This window comes from Dermochelys coriacea, chromosome 6, assembly GCF_009764565.3.
Source record: "Dermochelys coriacea isolate rDerCor1 chromosome 6, rDerCor1.pri.v4, whole genome shotgun sequence".
Lineage (NCBI taxonomy): Eukaryota > Metazoa > Chordata > Testudines > Dermochelyidae > Dermochelys > Dermochelys coriacea.
Window position 1 is genome coordinate 14,628,158 of NC_050073.1, and position 19,604 is coordinate 14,647,761.

Consider the following 19,604-nt stretch of genomic DNA (forward strand, 5'->3'; position numbering starts at 1 on the left):
GCTCATTTCTGGACATTCATTAGCCCAAACATGGAAGATCTGTGGATCCCTTGAAAAATGATTGTGTGCTGACGTGTGAAAGAATCCTAGAGATATCTCAATAGAGTTATAATTGCAATTATACCACTTACTTGAGATGTAATTTGCTGGTCAGGTGATAGGCCCTATTTGCTTGAACTTTGTAAGTGTGTGTGACTGTGTAATATACTCTGCACGACAGTTCAGAAGCAATAGGGAACGCAGAATGTAGTGCCCCGTGTAGCTCAGTGATGTGAGTGTCGGGGAACATACTACCTCCATTTTCTAACAACTGTATCTAGTCCCTATTTAATTTTTGGTGAAACTCAGCTTGACTCTGATCTCTGAAGCCTTTATGATTTGGTTCTTTTCAACCAGAGAAATGATATTCCTCTCCAGGTATCATCATGGCAACTGACATACAGTCTATACTGGGGGGGGGGAGATTGATCTAAGTTACGCAACTTCAGCTACGTGAATAACATAGCTGAAGTTGACATACTTAGATCGACTTTACCATGATGTCTTCACCATGGTGAGTCGACTGCTGCCGCTCCCCTGTCGACTCTGCCTGCGCCTCTCGCCACCGTGGAGTACAGGAGTCAACAAGAGAGCTCTCGGGGATCAATTTATCGCATCTAGTCTAGACCCTATAAATTGATCCCTGCTGGATCGATTGCTGCCCGCTGTTCCGGCGGTTAGTGAAGACATACCCTGAGTGCAGGTAGGGCACTCAAGTAATATTCTCTAGATTTTTCATGTCTAGACCAGTGATGGAGCATTCTCGGTAGGGCCCTTGGCCCTGGAACTTGTTCTCTCCACTGTTCTACCAGATCCTGAGACTGTCTGTGGAGTTAAGTTCAACTCAGAGTTCTTGGGTGCCCTCTTCTGAGAGGGGACCATGATGTGTTTTATGGGGGAGGGAATTAATAAAGTGAGGGACTTTGGGGTAGAAGGAAATTCTCTAGTTCTCTGAAGAAGCACATTGGATGTGCGTCTGTTCTTTCTGTGTCTTCCATCAATAGGATTGGTCCTCAGGGCATGGTATAAGGACTATCTCGTTTATCTGATTTTTGCCTGTGGGATTGATTGTGGTAGTGGTATAGTTTTAAAACTGGACAAAATCTCTAATATTGACATTGTTCAACAAGCTAGATGGATGGGTTCTTCCCTAAATTAAAACCTAAATAATAGTTTGCTAAATTTATCTCTAAGATGTAGAGATGGAAGAATTTTTGAATAATATAAAAACTAGGGCTGTTGATTGATCACAGTTAACTCACGCAATTAACTCAAATTAATTGTGATTCAAAAAATTTATCATGATTAATCGCAGTTTTAATTGCACGGTTAAACAATAGAATACCAATTGAAATTTATTAAATATTTTGGACGTTTTTCTACGTTTTCAAATATATTGATTTTAATTACAACACAGAATACAAAATGTACAGTGCTTACTTTATATTATCTTTATTACAAATATTTGCACTGTAAAAATAATAATAAAAAGAAACAGTATTTTTCAGTTCACCTCATACAATTACCATAGTGCAATCTTTGTTGTGAAAGCACAACTTTCAAATGTAGATTTTTTTTTATTACATAACTGCACTCAAAAACAAAACAATGTAAAACTTGAGAGCCTACAAGTCCACTCAGTCCTACTTCTTGTTCAGCCAATCGCTCAGACAAACAACTTTGTTTACTTTTGCAGTAGATAATGCTGCCTGCTTCTTATTTACAATGTCTCCTGAAAGTGAGAACAGACATTCGCATGGCACTTTTGTAGCCAGTGTTTACATGCCAGATCTGCTAAATATTCATATGCTCCTTCATGCTTTGGCCACCATTCCAGAGGACATGCTGATGATGCTCATTTAAAAAATAATGCGTTAATTAAATTTGTGACTGAACTCCTTGCGGGAGAATTGTATGTCTCCTTCTCCGTTTTACACCTGCATTCTGCCATATATTTCATATTATAGCAGTCTGGGATGATGACCCAGCATGTTGTTGTTTTAAGAACACTTTCACTGCAGATTTGACAAATGCAAAGAAGGTACCAGTGCGCGATTTCTAAAGATAACTACAGCACTCGACCCAAGGTTTAAGAATTTGAAGTGCCTTCCAAAATCTGAGAGGGACAAGGTGTGAAGCAGGCTTTCAGAAATCTTAAAAGAACAACACTCCGATGTGGAAACTACAGAACCCGAACCACCACTTCTGCTGGTGGCATTTGACTCAGATAATGAAAATGAACTTGTGTTGGTCTGTGCTGCTTTGTATTGTTATTGAGCAGAACCCCTCATCAGCATGGATGCGTGTCCCCTGGAATGGTGCTTGAAGCATGAAGGGACATATGAATGGTGCATCTGGCACATAAATATCTTGCGATGCTGGCTACAACAGTGCCATACAAACACCTGTTCTCACTTTCAGGTGACATTGTAAACAAGAAGTGGGCAGCATTATCTCCCAAATATAAAGAAATTTGTTTGTCTGAGCGATTGGCTGAACAAGAAGTAGGACTGAGTGGAGTTGTAGGCTGTAAAGTTTTACATTGTTTTAATTTTGAATGCAGTTATATTTTGTACATAATTCTACATTTGTAAGTTCAACTTTCGTGATGAAGAGATTACACTATAGTACTTGTTTTAATTAATTGAAAAATACTATTTTATTTTTACAATGCAAATATATATAATAAAAATAAATATAAAGTGAGCACTGTGCACTTTGTATTCTGTGTTATAATTGAAATCAATATATTTGAAAATGTGGAAAACATCCAAAATATTTTATATAAATAGTAGTCTATTATTGTTTAATCACAGTTAATCACAATTAATTTTTTGAATGGCTTGACAACCCTAATAAAAACCTACACACATTTTGGTCAAGATGCATCCGATGAAGTGAGCTGTAGCTCACGAAAGCTTATGCTCTAATAAATTTGTTAGCCTCTAAGGTGCCACAAGTACTCCTTTTCTTTTTATAATGATCTTAGAATCTGTGAATCAATGTAGTATCTGAGGAATAATACCATAAACAGAGCTGGTCTTGTGGGACTGTCAGCTCAGACAAAGTCAGACAGTATGGAAATCTTCCAAAAAAACTTGATCTCATGAGACTTCCAGTATAAAGAATTTCAAACAAACATCCCAACAAAACCTTGTGAAATGTATCCATCACAACTTAGGAACATTTTAACTGGAATCAGTTTAGCTGCGGTACTAATTTGATTACAGTAATTTAGCTCAGTTTATTTTAAACTGAATTTCTCATTCTATTTGGAAAGAAAACAAAATCATACTGAGTTAAAGTTCTTGGAACTTGATATTGGGAATTAACTATTTTTCCATAGAAAGATGGTTGAGTACTGCAGAGAGGTCCATTAATCCTAAACATTCATAATGCACCAGATCCAAAACTCATGGAAGTAGGTGGAAAGACTTCTGTTGACTTCAGTGGGTCCTGGATCAGGTCATTAGGTGGCAGTGTGGAAAATATTAGTGGAATAAAGGTTAAAATTTATTTCTTCTTTTTGCTAGTCTTAGAATCTCATGCATTTCTCAAATATTGGAGCTCTAGCAGCTCAGATGGTGAAAACTTTTTGCACTACTTCCCAAAACATCCCAGTGACACCTGCTTTTTATGGACCTGATCAAAAACCCATTGAAGTTGAGGGAAGGCTTCCATTGATTTTGGTGGTCATTAGATCAGACTCTGAGCAATCATCCAAGAAACAACATACATTGATCAACTTTAAAGTGGCCACAAGGACAGGGGTTTGGTTACTGGAGGTAGCTACTAGAATAGATTTAACTATAATAAAAGTGAATATCAAATTATGTAGCACTTCCTCTGGGATTTCTGACAATCTGCTTGCTCTGATCGCAACCTTTTAAAGTGCCAATGCTTCATAGCAATGTAAGCAAATAGCATAAAATTCACCTAAGTGGAGGGCCCCTCCAAAGCTCTCTGGCTCACCCAAGTACAGTAGAACCCTACAAGGAGCTTTTTTTTAATTCTACTCTTGCCCTGCAATTCTCACTCCCACCTGCTCCTGCATTGTTTCTTGAATTTTTATCTCATTTCTGCTGTTATGGCAGTTGGTCCTGTGGGAACCCAGTCCCACTGCAGGACTCTAAAATTGTCCCAGTAATGGCTGGATGAGCTGCTCTCAGCAGATGTCTCCCCACTCCCTGCACAATCAGATGGGAACTCCCTGACCCTGCCAACTCACCCATGCAGAAGGATCTGAATTCTTATGCACCTCTATTAGGGGATGAGCAGTCCCGGCATCTTCCCCTTCCCCATGCAAGGGGATTAGAAACTTCCAAGTCTCCATGCAAATGACTGGAGAGACCCTGCATCATCATGCACAGGGGATGAGAAGCCTCCATGCCTTGCCATCCCCAGGCACGGGCAGGGAGACCCCCCCATTGCCATCCTTACTTCTGCGCTGTTGCTGATAGTGCTGCTGCCTTCAGAGTTGGGTGGTTGGAGAGTGTTGGCTGCTGAATGGGGTGTTCATGTTGTTTGCAGTGCAGGAGGACTGGTTTTTAAATCCTGCTTCTGCCCCACAATACCCATTCCCACTCTTGAATTTTTAATCCTGTTCCCGCTATTATGGCAGCAGGTCCTGTGAGACCCACAGGATCCCAGTCCCACTGCAGGGTTCTACTCCCAAGGCTCATGGTGAGTCTATGCAGCAGGTTGGTTGGTGTAGATGCAGTGGCCATGCAGGGGTTGTAGAAGGAGATTCTACCCAGGCCCTTATCAGTGCACTTGGAGAAGAGACCACATGATCTAGGAAACCAAATCCACTCCAGAGGTATGTGTAGTGATCGAGTTGCAGTCCTATAGCCTGCATCCATCCTGGGGAGGATTACAACTTCTCTAACTTAGTTCCATAGTTCCTTCCGCAGGGCTTGATTCTGTAAGGGCTGGGCATTCTGACCTTGATCCACAAAAAGCTCTTTAAGCATGTGTTTAGCGTTAAGCATATGAATAGTCTTGCTGACAACAATAGGGCCACGTCTACCCTATGGGCACCACAGTTACGGAACTGTAGCACTGCACTCTAGAAGATTCCTTCAGCAACAGACCTGGTTTTTTTTTCCCCCCCAATCACTGTAGAGCTCCATCTCATTGAGTGATGGTAACTACGCTGACAGAAGCATTCTTCCATTGATCTAGCTGCATCTACACAGGGGCTTAAGTTGACACAGCTACAGTGCTCAGGCTTAGGATGGTTTGTATACTTAAAGTTAAGCATGCATTTAATATACTGCATTTTGTGCATTATATGTATGTAATTTTAAAACACTATTGTAAGGAAAACAAAAACAAAATGCAGCTGTTCTTTTTTTTTAATTTTACCACTTACCTAAAGAAATTTTTTTATCAAGGCAAAAATCTTACATTGTAACATCACAGAAAAAAAACAAACAAAAAGGGCAGAAAGTAGTTTACCATGTGTAACTGTGTATAAGAGTAATGTAAACAATAGTCACCATCTTCTGTCCATTTAAAGCTCTGTTTAGAGTTCAGTCTTAAATTTACAATACAACAAAGTATAAATACATTATTTTTCAGGACTGATTTGTTTCTTCTGATGAAAGTAGATTATCTAGTGCCCCTGCCTCTGCAAAGGGGAAAAAGAAAAAACAGTGTCATTATTTTCAGCAACAAATAGTTAAGTGCAAAAGTTTAGTATTAACAATTAATTCCTAAAAATTAGCCTTAGGATTGCTAAACTTTCTTACTTTGCTTCCCTTCATCCACAGATGAGGCAACAGGCTCATGCTTTTCATGGCTCATTTCTAGGCTATTAATAACTTCCTGTTATAGTTTACACTATTTTTAAAAACCTTCCACATCAATCTTGATGTTTTGATTCATATCATGAAATTTATTATTGTTTAATCCTGCAACTGGCTCAGGCTGGGCAGACCCCTGCACCGAGCCAGTTTCAGAATTGGGGCCTAAAAGGCCAACTGTGATAGTGACCTCCAAGAAATCACTTGTGAGGGTGTTGTTATAAATATGCCCCTTCTCTTTAAGATGGAAGTATATGAATTATCTGAATAATCATTAGTTTAAAACATTTCTCTAAAATGGATTTTGAGAAAGAAAATGCATAAATCAATATTTATTGTAATAAACTGACATTTGAATAGATGTGTAAAAAGCATTACATTATTATTGGCCTGAAAATATATCTATATATTTTTAAAATCAAATAATGATTGGCATACATATTCATGTCAAGATCTCGCTGGTAGCCACTGTTAGCTAAAAATGTAGCATCACTTGCTAACATTCTGTTTTTTGTAGCTTTGAGTACCAGTTCTGCATCACAGAAAAGCCATTGTGCACATTCCAAGGAATTTGGTTTCTGTGTAGTCTCAAGGTTGATTGTAACAGTAAGGAAGAGCATGTAACTGTGCGATCCAAAGAGCAGACTGGTTAATTTTTTACTCAGAAAGTCATAGTTCAGCCCCTGGTTGAGGCTTGCCCCCTGGGGCAAGTAATTGGTGTCAGCTCTTTACTAGGTGCATATTACTTATTCCTCCATGCTGGCTCAGTTTGCAGAGGTCAGGGCTCAACTTATTCCCCAGCCATTCCTGCTCACCTGCCCGGGAGGGTGCTCCAACCCCCACACTGGGACATAGCTTACACATAGGAGTACAGAAATGTCTATTGCACTGGTATATAAACACCAGCTGGCCAATATTAAATCAGGATCTTGTTGAGCTTCCATTTAGCACTTAGAGACTGAGGCCCAAATAATCCTCTGGATGGGAACCCTAACTCATTTGCAATAAACTTGCATTTTCCTTCACATGATTTGTTTGGAGAAGAGGATCAATACCACTGATCATGGATGTCTCAAGAGCTACCCTCCCTGAGCCATTTATGCTCTCAATCTGTTCATGCAGTGACTGCTGTTCCCAACTTGTGGGTGGATTCACCAATACTGACTTTCCACTCACCCATACATAGGCTATTCAAGTGAGGAAGTAGGGTCCTCAAAAAAAAAATTTCAAGTGGCTACCCTGTAAATATGGATTTGGACAGATGCTCAATGTTCAGTTAACAGAGAGGAACAGCACTGAAAGATTAGGAGAATGGAGATTTTTAGAGCATTGTATGAATGTTTGAAAATGTTATTTTAGATCCATATAAAAAATGTTGATTGGAAAAACACTTGTACTCCACCTAGTGACTAAGTCAACATGCTTGGCAGGAACTGGGATGAGAAATGGAGCCACCCTCTCCCAGCCCAGAGCATGGAACAGCTGTATAATAAGCCTCCAGAGACCAGTAACTCACCTTGCAAACAGATCCATTGATTTTAATCGACTACCCTCTGAAAGCTACTTCTCAAAATTAGGATAGAAGATTTTGGGCCTAGGTTTTGCATATTTGGCATTTCTGTAAAAATGTCAATTGATTTTACAAAAAAGGAGGGGTTTTTGTGCAGTTAATCCACATTAATGTTATTATACAGCAAAACCAGGGTTATCTGGAAAACTCTTATCCCAAACATGGTTATATCCTACTGTGACCTCTCAGATCTTGAAAATCCCTTCAGTTTTCCCAAACTTTGAGTTACCTGAATCTCATGGAGCATGTTGAATAAATTAAGCTGGGATGTACTGTGTTTGAAAAACGTTTAAGAAGGTCCAAAAGCAAACTTAAGATTTTGTGCCAGAGGTGGCCAGTTGAATTATTCTCAACCCCTGGAAAGGACAGTTCTGCTCAAAGATCCTTAACTATACCATTCAGACACACAGTCTCTGAATGGCAGTCTCTGTAGACCATACAACCACAATGTTGACTAAATTACATTGTATTTTAGTATTTACAGTATTCTCAGGAGTGAAGATTTTTCTGAACCAACATAGATCATTTTAGATAAGGATGCCAAAACTGTCCAGAGTTTAATTTATAAAATTCATATAATTTTGAACAGACTGAATCTCTTTTCACAAGTGAAAATAAATGACAAATGTATCATTCCAGTGCATTAATTAACACAGCACCTGTAATTTTATCCAACAATGAATTATAGACACTTTCATAGCAATGAATTTATTATAGTCAAAGGTAGGGATTTATAGAGAAGGTATGGTGACAGAATTGGCGACTTTTGAATGAAAGATTCATAATGCTTGCAATTACAATACATGCCTTTAATCTTCCTGTTATTTTTTTCCTCCTAATGCAAATCACTGCTACATTCAAAATATTTAGAGAGTTGAAAGGAACGATTCTATATTGGCTGAAAAGGTATATTTAAATCAATGTACTTTGCCTGAAATTTTCTGAAAAATGCACGAAGACCTTCAAAATTATAATAGAAGTCTAGTAACCACCCAGGTTTTCCCTTTGCTTGATGCTATAATAAAGGCATAATCCTTAGTTAGACATCCTTAGAGTTCAGTCTTGCAGGTCCTATAGATATAGTTCCAGTATTTCACAGGGAGTTTTGCCTGTTTGAACTGTTGCCACACAGGTGAGGTCACAATTTCAGGGATATTACTTCACCATTGTGTCCCAATGGAGGGAAAATTTGTTTTCTTTGTCACTGTCTTACACAAATGATAAACTTTGAAACATCTCTTTTTATTTAGTCTTTTGAGTAAAAACATTGACCCTGTTGAAAGATAGTTCAGACAGTTTTAGCAGTTGTCATCATTTTGATAGTACCTACAGGCTCCAAGCAGGATCAGGACCCCTCTGTGCTAGGCACTGTACACATGTATAATGAAAAGATGGTTCCTGCACCAAGGAGCTTACAGTCAACATCTCAATCCTGCAGCCACTTAGTCATATACTTAATGTCTTGCACTTCTGTGCCACTACTTGTATGCTGAACTTTAAGCATCTCCATAAGTTTTTTTGATGGGAGCAGGTTTTAAGTAGTTTCTTCCAGATGTCAATTAATATGGATATTCAGTGATACTATTTCAGCACATTTTGTCCTAGGAGTTATATCATCATCAAGACCATTCTCCAGTGATGCTCAACAAAGTCACACAATTTAAACATGAATCTACAATTATACATTCAATCCCAGTCCTGCAGCTCTTATTCAAGAGTTTTGTCCAGTTAGATCCCCAGTGACTGAAATAAGACTGTACTTTTAAAATGATTGAGAGCTTTACTAACCTTTAAGATGCAAGTAAGTCAAAAATTCAATTATTGTGCGAACAACATTGTCATCAACCACTGGTCTCCCAAGATTTCCTAGAAAACATTTATTGGATATTATTTAATGTACAGATAATAGTGAATGTATCAGCAAATATTCATACTGTGACTAAAGTTGTAAGAGTTCAGAAAAATCTGTGAAACTACATTTTAAAAGTTCAGTGGAAAAACAGAGAGCCAGATTCTCTTCTGCACTGAAATATGTTTGGTGCAAGAATGGGGTGACATCAAGGAGCTTTCAGAGTAGCAGCCGTGTTAGTCTGTATTCGCAAAAAGAAAAGGAGTACTTGTGGCACCTTAGAGACTAACAAATTTATTAGAGCATAAGCTTTCGTGAGCTACAGCTCACTTCATCGGATGCATTTGGTGGAAAAAACAGAGGAGAGATTTATATATACACACACACACACAGAGAACAGGAGCTTGTTACAGCTCCCTGAGTCTGGAGCTTCTGTACTGATGCAAGTTAAAAGCAGCCTTCAGGTTATTTGGTTTACAGTGCTTGTAGGGTCCTCCAGGGCTGTCTGTGGAACTTGTAAATTCTGCAACACCAGTCAAGACGTTTATATCTGAAGGGACCTCAGAGGTTCAGATTTCCAGAGAAAATGAGTGAATAAATTTGGACCTAATTTTATTAAAAATAGTCCACTGCATTAGTTCCCCTTGAACATATAAACAATTACCATTTTAAGACAACTTTATAAGAAGCCACTACATTCCACAAGTGAAAGATGTTTTTCAAAATACGTGATTCAATTCCAGTGAAACTTAAAGAAAAAAAGTTTTCATTGAATAGATCTGCATGAGAAATTTCAGGTGCAAAGGAGATTCAGAGTTGATGGAAGGAGTGTGCTTAAATGAAATATAACAAAGATTTTAACTTAGTTTAGGTCCCATCCTGCAAAGTGCTGAGCACTATCAACTTGGGGTGACTTCATTGGGAATTGAGGACATGCAGCAGCACCTAAGAAGTCATGTGTGCAGCTCCATGATGTATAGTTTCCAAATCACATATTTACAAAGGAATGGTCTACATGTCCACAGCTGGAAAACATAGTGAGTCAGTGAGAAGTATTACTAGATCAGAGTGCACTAACTGTCTTTCATCAATTATTTCAGAGTAGCAAAATATTATACCTGCTTTGCTAGGCACCAACATTTCAGGAAACAATTCTGTTTTTTTTTCCCTGTACAACCATAACCAGAAACGAACTAGTTGTCTTCAACAGAATTTTACAATTTATGGGAGACTTATCAATGTTCTCCTACTAATAAGTAATAAGCAAAGAACCTTACCTGAATTTTGGACCTTTGTTGACTATCAGATGTGTCTCTATTGTACTATCAGGGTTTGAGTTAGATTGCAAGTTCCTTGGAGCAGGACTATCTTCCCCTGTTAGTACAATGCTGAGCACAGGAATAACTATCAGCCTTCTCTGGATTGGAGCGAGAAATGGATCTAATTTTGAGATTCCCTAACAGAGGACTAGATCATGTCTTTTGATCCATGTATAGGACTCTTTCCATGTGTGGATCACTCCCTCACTATACAGACGAGGGTCACAACAGCTCCCAAGGCTTCTTCTGGACCTCATAAATAGCTATCTGTGTGTCTAATCTGTGTAGATTAAAAGGAAGCAAGCAGTGGGTAGAACAGGCAAAAAATGGGTAGATCAAGAGAAGGTCCTGAGGAGACTTGTAGGTTATACACTTAAAAATTCACATACCACCCCCTCCTCCAACTCAGTCATGGGGAATCCTCTCCTTTAAGGGAGGCCTCAGCTGTGCTACCAAGTAGCAAGGCTAGAGATTCTGTAGCAGCACAGAGCCTCCATATGTATGGCCAGGGAGGAGAGGCTGGTATATCCTGCTCTCCCAATGGAAGGTGTCAGAGGAAATGCTAATGGAAATTTTACAACATTTGCTGCCTTAACATGGTGTTGCCATGTAGGTGTGATCTAGATAGGAAACTGCAATTCTATAAAGCAAAAGCTACCTGCTGCTAAGCTGTAATTCTGTTTAATGATGAATCAAGAGAGAAAGTTGGTTGTTATATCAATGTTTAGAAGTGGTGTGTTCCTGTTAATGTCCAGCTGAGTACCTGCTTTAACTCATTGACTATCACATCACTTTTTATATATTTTTTTACAATTACAAATTGATATTCAAAATTCTATATAAAGTATTTAAAAACAAAAACTCAATAAATGGCAACTAAAAAACAAAGTTTGCCTCTGTAGAAGCTCCCCAGCTGCCTCTAGCATCATTCATCCTTTGTCTAGGAATGAAAGCTGAGTATGTTAGTTCAGCACAAAAAAAAAAAAAAAGTCTGATATACCAAGAAAAGGAAATGGCTTCTGTATTGGTCTAAATATTTGCTTAGAGAAAAATAAGGTTTTGAAAAAAGTAGCATTTTTGCATACCAGTACATAGGAATTAGAGGAATAAAATTAAATGATTTAGGATGTATATTTAGGCAAGAGTATACACAGCAACCCTTTTTGAATTTTAAGCCATTACCTTCAGCATAAAGTAGAAAAAAAATGTACTATACAAACAAGGATTATAAAAACAGGAAGATATACTATAATGATCTGATCCTGAGAAGTACAGAGCACTTAACTCCCATTGAGCTCAGAGTTGTGAATGCTAAGCACCTCTCAGGATTAAGGGCCTGCTCTAAAACCTATTGCATTAAATGGAAAGACTCCTACTGACTTCATTAAGCTTTGAATCAGGACCTATGTCTTCTAAACTGAAAGAATGTGTATAATTTTTCCATAATTAAACAATTACACTTGAGATGGGTTTATGGAAAAATCCATTTCTCAAATCCAGATCCATACAGCTTTCAGCTCTATGTTGGTATGATAAAAGGCATCTCCTGTTTCTATACCTTTTCCTAATCTATGATCTCCCTAATATTGTCTTTACTGATCACACTCCTGGGCTAATCAGTTAGGACTAAGTGTCCAATAGGACTTGAAAGCTTTGTTTTGAACATGGGGTGGGGGGTAGGTTTTATAGTTAAAAAAAAAAAAAGAAAAAAAAGTTACATTTAGATAAATTTAAGGAAACTCAAAAGCTTTTGTCCTGCCAGTCAAATGTATGACTCTGCATTTTAAACAATTGGAGGCAGAACACACATAATTCAGGTCATGATCTCCAAACTCTGGTACCTGTGAGAAATTTTGCTTTCCTTTCTCATATGAATACTCTCATTGACTTCAATGGGACTACTCATGTGTGTTACGTACATTGTCCCCTTAAATGGAAACTTAAGCTTGCTTGTAGGCAGTACAAATAATTCAAACGTAGTAAATAAAATGCTGTATATAAAAGCAAAAACTCTTGGCTTTCATAATTTCATTACCTATTTTTATGTCCTCTTCAGGCTGTATCTCACGTTTACCAGCTAGGCCATGTTTGTCATTAAAAGATCTGTGATTATCTATTGCATCTGTTAAATAAATTAGAGATTAAGAGTTAATTTCATTTACAGTCTCCAGCCTGATTTTCATGGCTTTATTGAGATGGCTATAAAAAGTCTTTTCTTGATCTCTTTTCATTTGTGCATGAGAACATGATGGGATTGTTAATTGAATTATGTACAATTAGTGAATCAAAAGAATAATTCTTTAATAAGCTTTTTTTTTTTTTAAATTGTGTGTATGTAGTTTATATCCATTAAGGGCCCATTCCTATATTGTTTGCACTCCCAAACTCTTCCTGAATTCAGTGAGAGTTTTGGGTATACAGGGAATGCAGAGTTGGACCATTCATGTGTAATTTAGGAATGTAGTTTTGCTATTCTTGCCTCTTTAAAAAAAAAAAAAAAAAAGTGCCAAGTAATTTGTTTAAAAGTAAACTGCAATTAGTTTACATGAATAACCTCCAAAAGCTCTCTTCTCTGCCCCTTGCAATGGGCATTTCTTTTATCAGTAAAAGCTGATCAATATAACCTGCAACAGTGGATAATAGGCATCATCCAGTCTTAGAGAAATGGCACTCAGGAAATATATGCCCCCATTACAGAATGGCATGTACGTCTTTCAACACAGTCTATTCTGGCATTGCTGCTTTAACACAAATAGACTTACAAAACATTTACAGAATCAATAAATACATCAAAGATGCATACATTTGTATCCCAAGGTCAGTTAGAAAAGGTGAAAAGGAAAAAAATGTATGATCCTTATATGGACAGCAGTATTAATTATCTTAATGTTTATTATATACTATAGAGGGTGAAACTAGGCAACCCCCAGTAATCTTTAACATAAGTAGTAGTAAAGGTAGGTATTAGATGTGTGTATATTTTATGCCTCTCAGCATCTTGAAAACCTTGGGTAAAAATAAATGACAGTTAAGTCAGCTACAAATAGTTTTAAAGGAAGGCTTTTTAGCCTATTTGGGACACCTTCACTTTTCATCTCCATATTTGTTTTGGAAACCTGAACGTTACATTTTCAGCCTCTCAGACATTGATGTTTGTAAATAAAAACAAACTCAGTTTGTTTTGTCCAAGAACAGTATCAGAAGGCTATGAATCTGGGTATTTTTATGTAGATTTAGGGTGAAATCTTGGCCCCACTGAGTTCAGTGGGGAAGCTGCCACTGATTTCAATGAGGCCCAATTTCACCCATAGTATTTCCCCCTTGATTGACCTCCAAAATTCCATAAAATGTTATAACTACTTAGCAAGGCAAATGCCCTTAGATTCTATACAATCAATCATTATTGTATAATTGGAGATAAAGCTACTATTTTAGAGTAATAAGATGTTTGCCATCTAAGAATTACAACTCACTATCACTAAGGAACTCCAAGAATACCCAAATGTGTAATTCCATATTATTTAGTGCTTTTAAAGAGGAAGTTTAAATTCTATTAGTTTCTATCCCAGGCTTCAGATGTGTAACTAACTGAAGGTTCTCTGAAATAACACTCTTTAGTTTTATGTAAGTAGGTTTAAACAAAAATTACTGTAATAGCCAGATTAGTGTGTAGCACACTCTTAGCAGACAATAGGCTCAAGTGACCATTTTTAATAGAATTTTAAAAATATAGTAAAATTAAATATTTGACTTACGTGGCCCAAGTAGGTAACCAGCACTATTCAAAGTCCAGCCCCGTTTTTCTTTTGCCTTACAGAGGGAAAAGTGCAGGTAGGTTATTTATTGTATGATTTACATAATACTTTCTGAAAAGAAAAAATACACACAAACATGAATCTGGGGGGTTGGTTTGTGCAAACAGATTCATTAGGGTTTCTAACGAGCCGATTTTTTTTTTGATAAATAAAACATAAGTTATTTCAGTTTGGGTGAAACCCTGGCCTCACTGGAGTCAGTGGGAGTTTTGCTATTGACTTCAGTGTGATCAGGATTTTGACCCTATATAGACAAAGGTGCAAATCACACATTAAAATTTCTAATGCAAACTTTGCAAGTTAAAATAAATGTGACCAGCTCCCAATCTACTTTACTGAAAAGTATAAATATTTCCTTCTAGATACTTGTTTGGATTTACACAAATTTGTCATTGTGTCTCAGCTGTTTATATTTTGTAAGCTTTATGTTAAAAAAAAAAAAAAAGGAATTTTTTTTTAAGATGGCCATTCATTGAACTTTATTGTATAAAAGTAATAACCCTTGTTTTGTTTAACTACTCTGTAGTACATTTGTCATAATTAGATGAGCATTCAAATGTCCAATATTCCCAATTGTTCATCTACCATCCAAAATATTCTCGGGCACTTGCTTTGTTTTGCTCAGCCCTGTATCTAACCAGAGTGCCCGTCAGTGAAGCGTTTATTGGTACTTGTCAGCTGAGACGCTGAGTGAGCGTGTCTAATGGATAGAGCCCCTGTAAGTGAAGTTTATACTTACTGATAAAACGAGTCCAAATGTCTCCGAGAGGGTGGCGCAAAGGATTAAAGAGAGCAACAGGAGACTAGTCCACCTCCTCATCTGAAAGGAGACCACAAACGCTCGGGGTTATTTGCTTTGCCTTCCAGGTTGGGATCCCAGATGTGGGGGTTAAAATGGACTTGGGTTCCCACAGGGACATGATGCCTTAAGAAGGAAGGGTGAGTCCCGTGCATCTGAAAGTTCAGGAAGGAACGGCAGAGAATGTCAAATCCTAAAAAAGCAGGAACACCCCCGAAGTTGGAGACAGAACCTGACCTCACGGGGGCATGGAGAGCGGAGATCAGCCTTTACAATACCTGCCCCTTTCCCCACTTCTACACACAAGTCATTGTGGTCACTAATATTGGGGGGCGGGGGGTCAGAAGGGAAGGCGTCCAGGGTCTAAGATTTCATGTACCTGAAAGTTAAATACCTTTCAGAAGGCAAAGAGGCTAAAAAGAAGGGGAAAGTACCTTGAGTTGGGGTGCGCTGGTCTGTTATTCAGTGCGCGGGTTCAGTCCTGGCTGGCAGTGGGGCAGGGAGCTGTCCGCAGGCTGCTCTAGGGAATGGATGTTCACAGCTGGGATTCCTCACTGCATGGCCCCGGTGCGCTCACGGAGTAGGGGATGCAATGGAGTGGGGGGCTGCAGCGCCTGTGAGCCCAAGACCGCTCCCCCTCCGCTATTTATGGGTTGCAGCGCAACTTTGCAGGCGCGGCTCTCTCCCAGGGGAGAATCGAGAGCCGCCCACGTCCCCGGGTCATTTCCCCTCGCCAAGTCACTGCATTAGGAAGGGCAAAAATTACAGCAATTCAATTAGAGGCATTTGGAAGCAAGATGTGGGCTGCAGATAGATAACAGCCTGGCCAATTACCTTTCATTACGCTTGGGTTGGGCACTGGCTAGCAGTTGAAAAGAGCTCTGTTCTACTAGACAGCCTGGCCTGCCTTCTGCCTTTCTCCTGAAACTTCAGAAGTTTTTTGTTGTTGTTTGAGAATAAGGAAAGGTAAATTGAACACAGCTCCCTCTTTAGAGAATCGGGTACAGAAGCAGAGCTAAATGGAAAAGGCTCAGTACTATGCTGGCTAATAACACTCGTATCTTTGTCAATTATAGTATTGTTATTACATTCGTCTGCCCTTCTCTGCGAGCCCTATGAATCTCTCTTCAGTCCAGCCACTATCGCTTTCCTTTAAAATTCCTTTGAATCAGTCTGTTTACTCTAGCATCAGAGCAAAAGGAACTGGAGGAAAACTGGGTTATTTTATTTACTTACAACTTCAAAGTGTTAAAGGGGGAACCCATTTGAAATATATTCTGTTTATTTCTTGTCTGGACTACAGCTTGGTGATATTTTCCATCTAAAATGTAAGCATTCTTTTTCTCAAGTTTTTGTGGAAAAGTAACACGAACTCACCCCACTACCTATAATACCCCACATGATCACTTTTGGACATTTTAGTTCGATTGTTTTTTCTCATCTTAAATATGGTTATAGTCAGTAAAGTGATGATAAAAGTAACACAACAGGGATTCCGAATTTTGTTTCCCTCAATGATTGACAGATCATATTTGCTTAGTTTAAAAGGCATAAACTGAGTTTTCTAACTAGTGGTCCTGCAAACTCCTTTTGAGAACTGAAAACGACATGGGGAGCTTACTAGCTTACCACAATTTTGCTGGTAATTTAATTGTATTGTACAAGATAGACTAGATACTACCTCACTCTTCTACAGCTCCTAGGATATGCTGCACCAAAGGAATAAACATGTGGAAGGAAGAGGTTTGAACAGTGTGCGATACAGTATCCCTCATAGGTTTAAAGGCAGGTAGTGTTTTTACTAGAATGTAGCAAAACTCAGGATAGAGGAAGAGGTCATATCTTGGTCTAGGTCTCCCCCCTACCTGCCATTATGTTCTCCCTGTGACAGAAAAAGCAGGGCTATATTAGTTTAAACATGTCACTAGACCCCTGTTGTAAAAATGCAGCTCTATAGTCTTGTATGGATAATTTGGGTATAGTTTATTTCTTGCGGTATATAAATATGAATGCACATCAATGTGAAGAGTAAACTTTGCAAATCTTATTCAACACTTCATGTCATTTACTGGGTATATTCTGTCAGCCAGGGCCTGCTTGACCCTTAGAATTCAGACTAGATAGATGTGTAAAAGCATCTGAGAAATAGCAAGATAATTTTTGCAAAGTGCCTTTTATTTTAACTTCTCCAATGAAGCATTTTTTACTGAATTTGTCTAGCCTTCATCAGTTACTTTCATTTTTAACTTTAAGGCTATTGTATGACACAAAATGTTTTCTTTGTGTATTAAAATAAAAGAACAAAGGTGTGAAAAACTAGATTCAAGCAGCAATATAATAAAAATGCATTAATTTTGCTATCTTTGGCTGCATTTGTTCTACATGTCCCTCTCAAATCTATTTGGAACAATATATTTTTAACTTATTCTCTTTTATCAGCATAATTCTTGCATCAATTTGTCAAATCATGTCATAAAATAATCTCATCTTTGTTGGAATCAGAAGTAGATGAAAGCCTCTTTATACTCTCAAATGTTTAATCCATCATTTCGCCATTATACATTTTGTCTAAACCTATATCTTCAGGTTAGTGTCAATTACATAATTTTACCAGTCATTCCTGCAACTGCTGTTCTTATTTTCTCAATTTTCCCTGACAAGAATGTTATTAGTCTTTATTATTATTTATTATTATTCTGTAGGAATTATAAACCTTACTCCTCCGGGAGAAGAATTGGAAATTAGACTTTAAACCTGCTTTTCTATATAAGCTTAAAAACCAGCCATTTGTCTGGGTAAATGATCACATTTATCATTGGGGTGATCTTCTCACATGTCCATTTATTTATTTATTTATTGGGTGGAAAGGGTTTCATGTAGTTTGCAGTGACTGTCAAAATTATGTCTGGTACTGAGCAGAATTTTGCCATCAGACAACACTCTAATGGGCCTGATCCAAACCCCAGTTAAGTCAATGGGAGTCTCTCCATTGAGTTCTGTGGGTTTTGGATTAGGTCCAACAGCACAAATTTGGAAATAAAACTGCATCTAAAAATCTGTAATTCTATACATGAGGGATTGGATGTTTCTAATTTATTGTACAACTGTCTCTCACAAAAAAATACATAGCTACAGTATTCTATAATATATTGCATCTTAAGATATTACTTTTTAAATAAGTGGCATTTCATATATCAGAAGAAAAATGGGCTGATATTTTTGGAACAATGAAAAAAATTCAACCATTTTTCCTCGGCAAGTCTTAGAATTGTGAAACAAAAACATGACTTGGTCTAGTGAATTGTTGTAGTAGCTGCACTTGTACTGGAGGCAAGGGATGGGTGTTCAGGCTTCTTGTTTCTTGAATTAGCAGGTTAGCCGGGCTTGTAGCAGAAAAACAGAATGCTCTGTCCCTAGGAAAAGTCAGCTCCTTGTATTGCTTAAGTCACCTGTTTTTCGCTAGCACTCTATAATACTAACCTTGAGATATTCCACTCTTTATTTTTCACCAATCCGAGGAACAGCCATTTATTGTTACTCCATTTCCTATACTAGTTTTTAATATATTGTAATGATGGGAATCACCAGTTGGCACTGTTACACATAATTTTATACATTCTTCTAAGTATCATGTTAGCAGTTTTTGAATACCAGCTGTGCAGTTGTTAGTTTTGTGATGTAATTTCTTGTGTGGGGAGCTGTTGCACATAGCAAGAGAGTCTGCTTTCTGCTTTAATCTAATTAGAATCAGTTCTTTGTACAAAGTTGGCTCTGGTGTTTGGGCTGAGATTTCTGAAAGGGAGGTTTGCCAGCATGCTCTTTATGACCACCTGTATTCAAGGACTGCTGTACATAATGTTGCTGGCACAAAAGCCCGAGGCAGGCAACAGCTGGATTCGTTGCCTGGTATGCGTCGCCCAATAATCACAACGGGGTGGAGAAGTAGAAAAGTTTATTTGAAGCTTCAGGCGGTACAGGGAGACAACAATCTCAAATCCTGCACACCAGTGCAAGCAGTTACACATATTTTATACATTCATTCTTTAGCATACTTATCCAATAGCAAGATGCCCTAAGTATCCATATAGCCAATCCGGTATACCTGCCAGTTCCCCTTTTTCCTCTTATCATCTATTCCCCCATATATGGAGTTGTTTGTTCAGCATTATCTATCATTCCTGTCCTGTTTGACCTAATCTTGCTCCAGCCAGTCTGCGCCTGCAATACACTGTTGCAAATTTCTCAGCGTGACTGCTGTGAGTGTCTCTAGGCAGAAAAGGGAAGGGGGGGCCATCTGGGCCTAGAGCGAGGGGGCTTCATCGACACTCGTGGTCTTCCATCCCCTTGAGTTACCTAGTGGCCATGCCTGGTGTCACCAACAATAATGTAAAATAAACAACATGTAC

At 38.2% G+C, this 19,604-nt stretch overlaps 1 protein-coding gene across 1 annotated transcript; it reads right to left on the minus strand.

Moving 5' to 3' along the window:
• Positions 1-5,399: 5,399 nt before the first annotated feature.
• Positions 5,400-15,848, minus strand: GAL (galanin and GMAP prepropeptide). The gene is made up of 6 exons (XM_038406966.2): positions 15,633-15,848; positions 15,139-15,219; positions 14,340-14,394; positions 12,620-12,706; positions 9,205-9,282; positions 5,400-5,671 (listed from the first exon to the last, which is right to left on the minus strand). Exons 2-6 carry the CDS (start codon positions 15,217-15,219, stop codon positions 5,619-5,621), a joined length of 354 nt encoding a protein of 117 aa, XP_038262894.1. The 5' UTR covers positions 15,633-15,848; the 3' UTR covers positions 5,400-5,618.
• Between the last annotated feature and the right edge of the window lie 3,756 nt (positions 15,849-19,604).

Bases quoted from the DNA above. Each gene is read 5' to 3' on its own strand.
- GAL (XM_038406966.2), bottom strand. From the start codon at position 15,219: ATGAGGAGGTGGACTAGTCTCCTGTTGCTCTCTTTAATCCTTTGCGCC. The intron at 14,395-15,138 runs GTAAGTATAAAC...TCCCTCTGTAAG, and splicing joins CATTTGGACTCGTTTTATCA to GCAAAAGAAAAACGGGGCTG. The intron at 12,707-14,339 runs GTAAGTCAAATA...TTTATTTAACAG, and splicing joins TGGTTACCTACTTGGGCCAC to ATGCAATAGATAATCACAGA.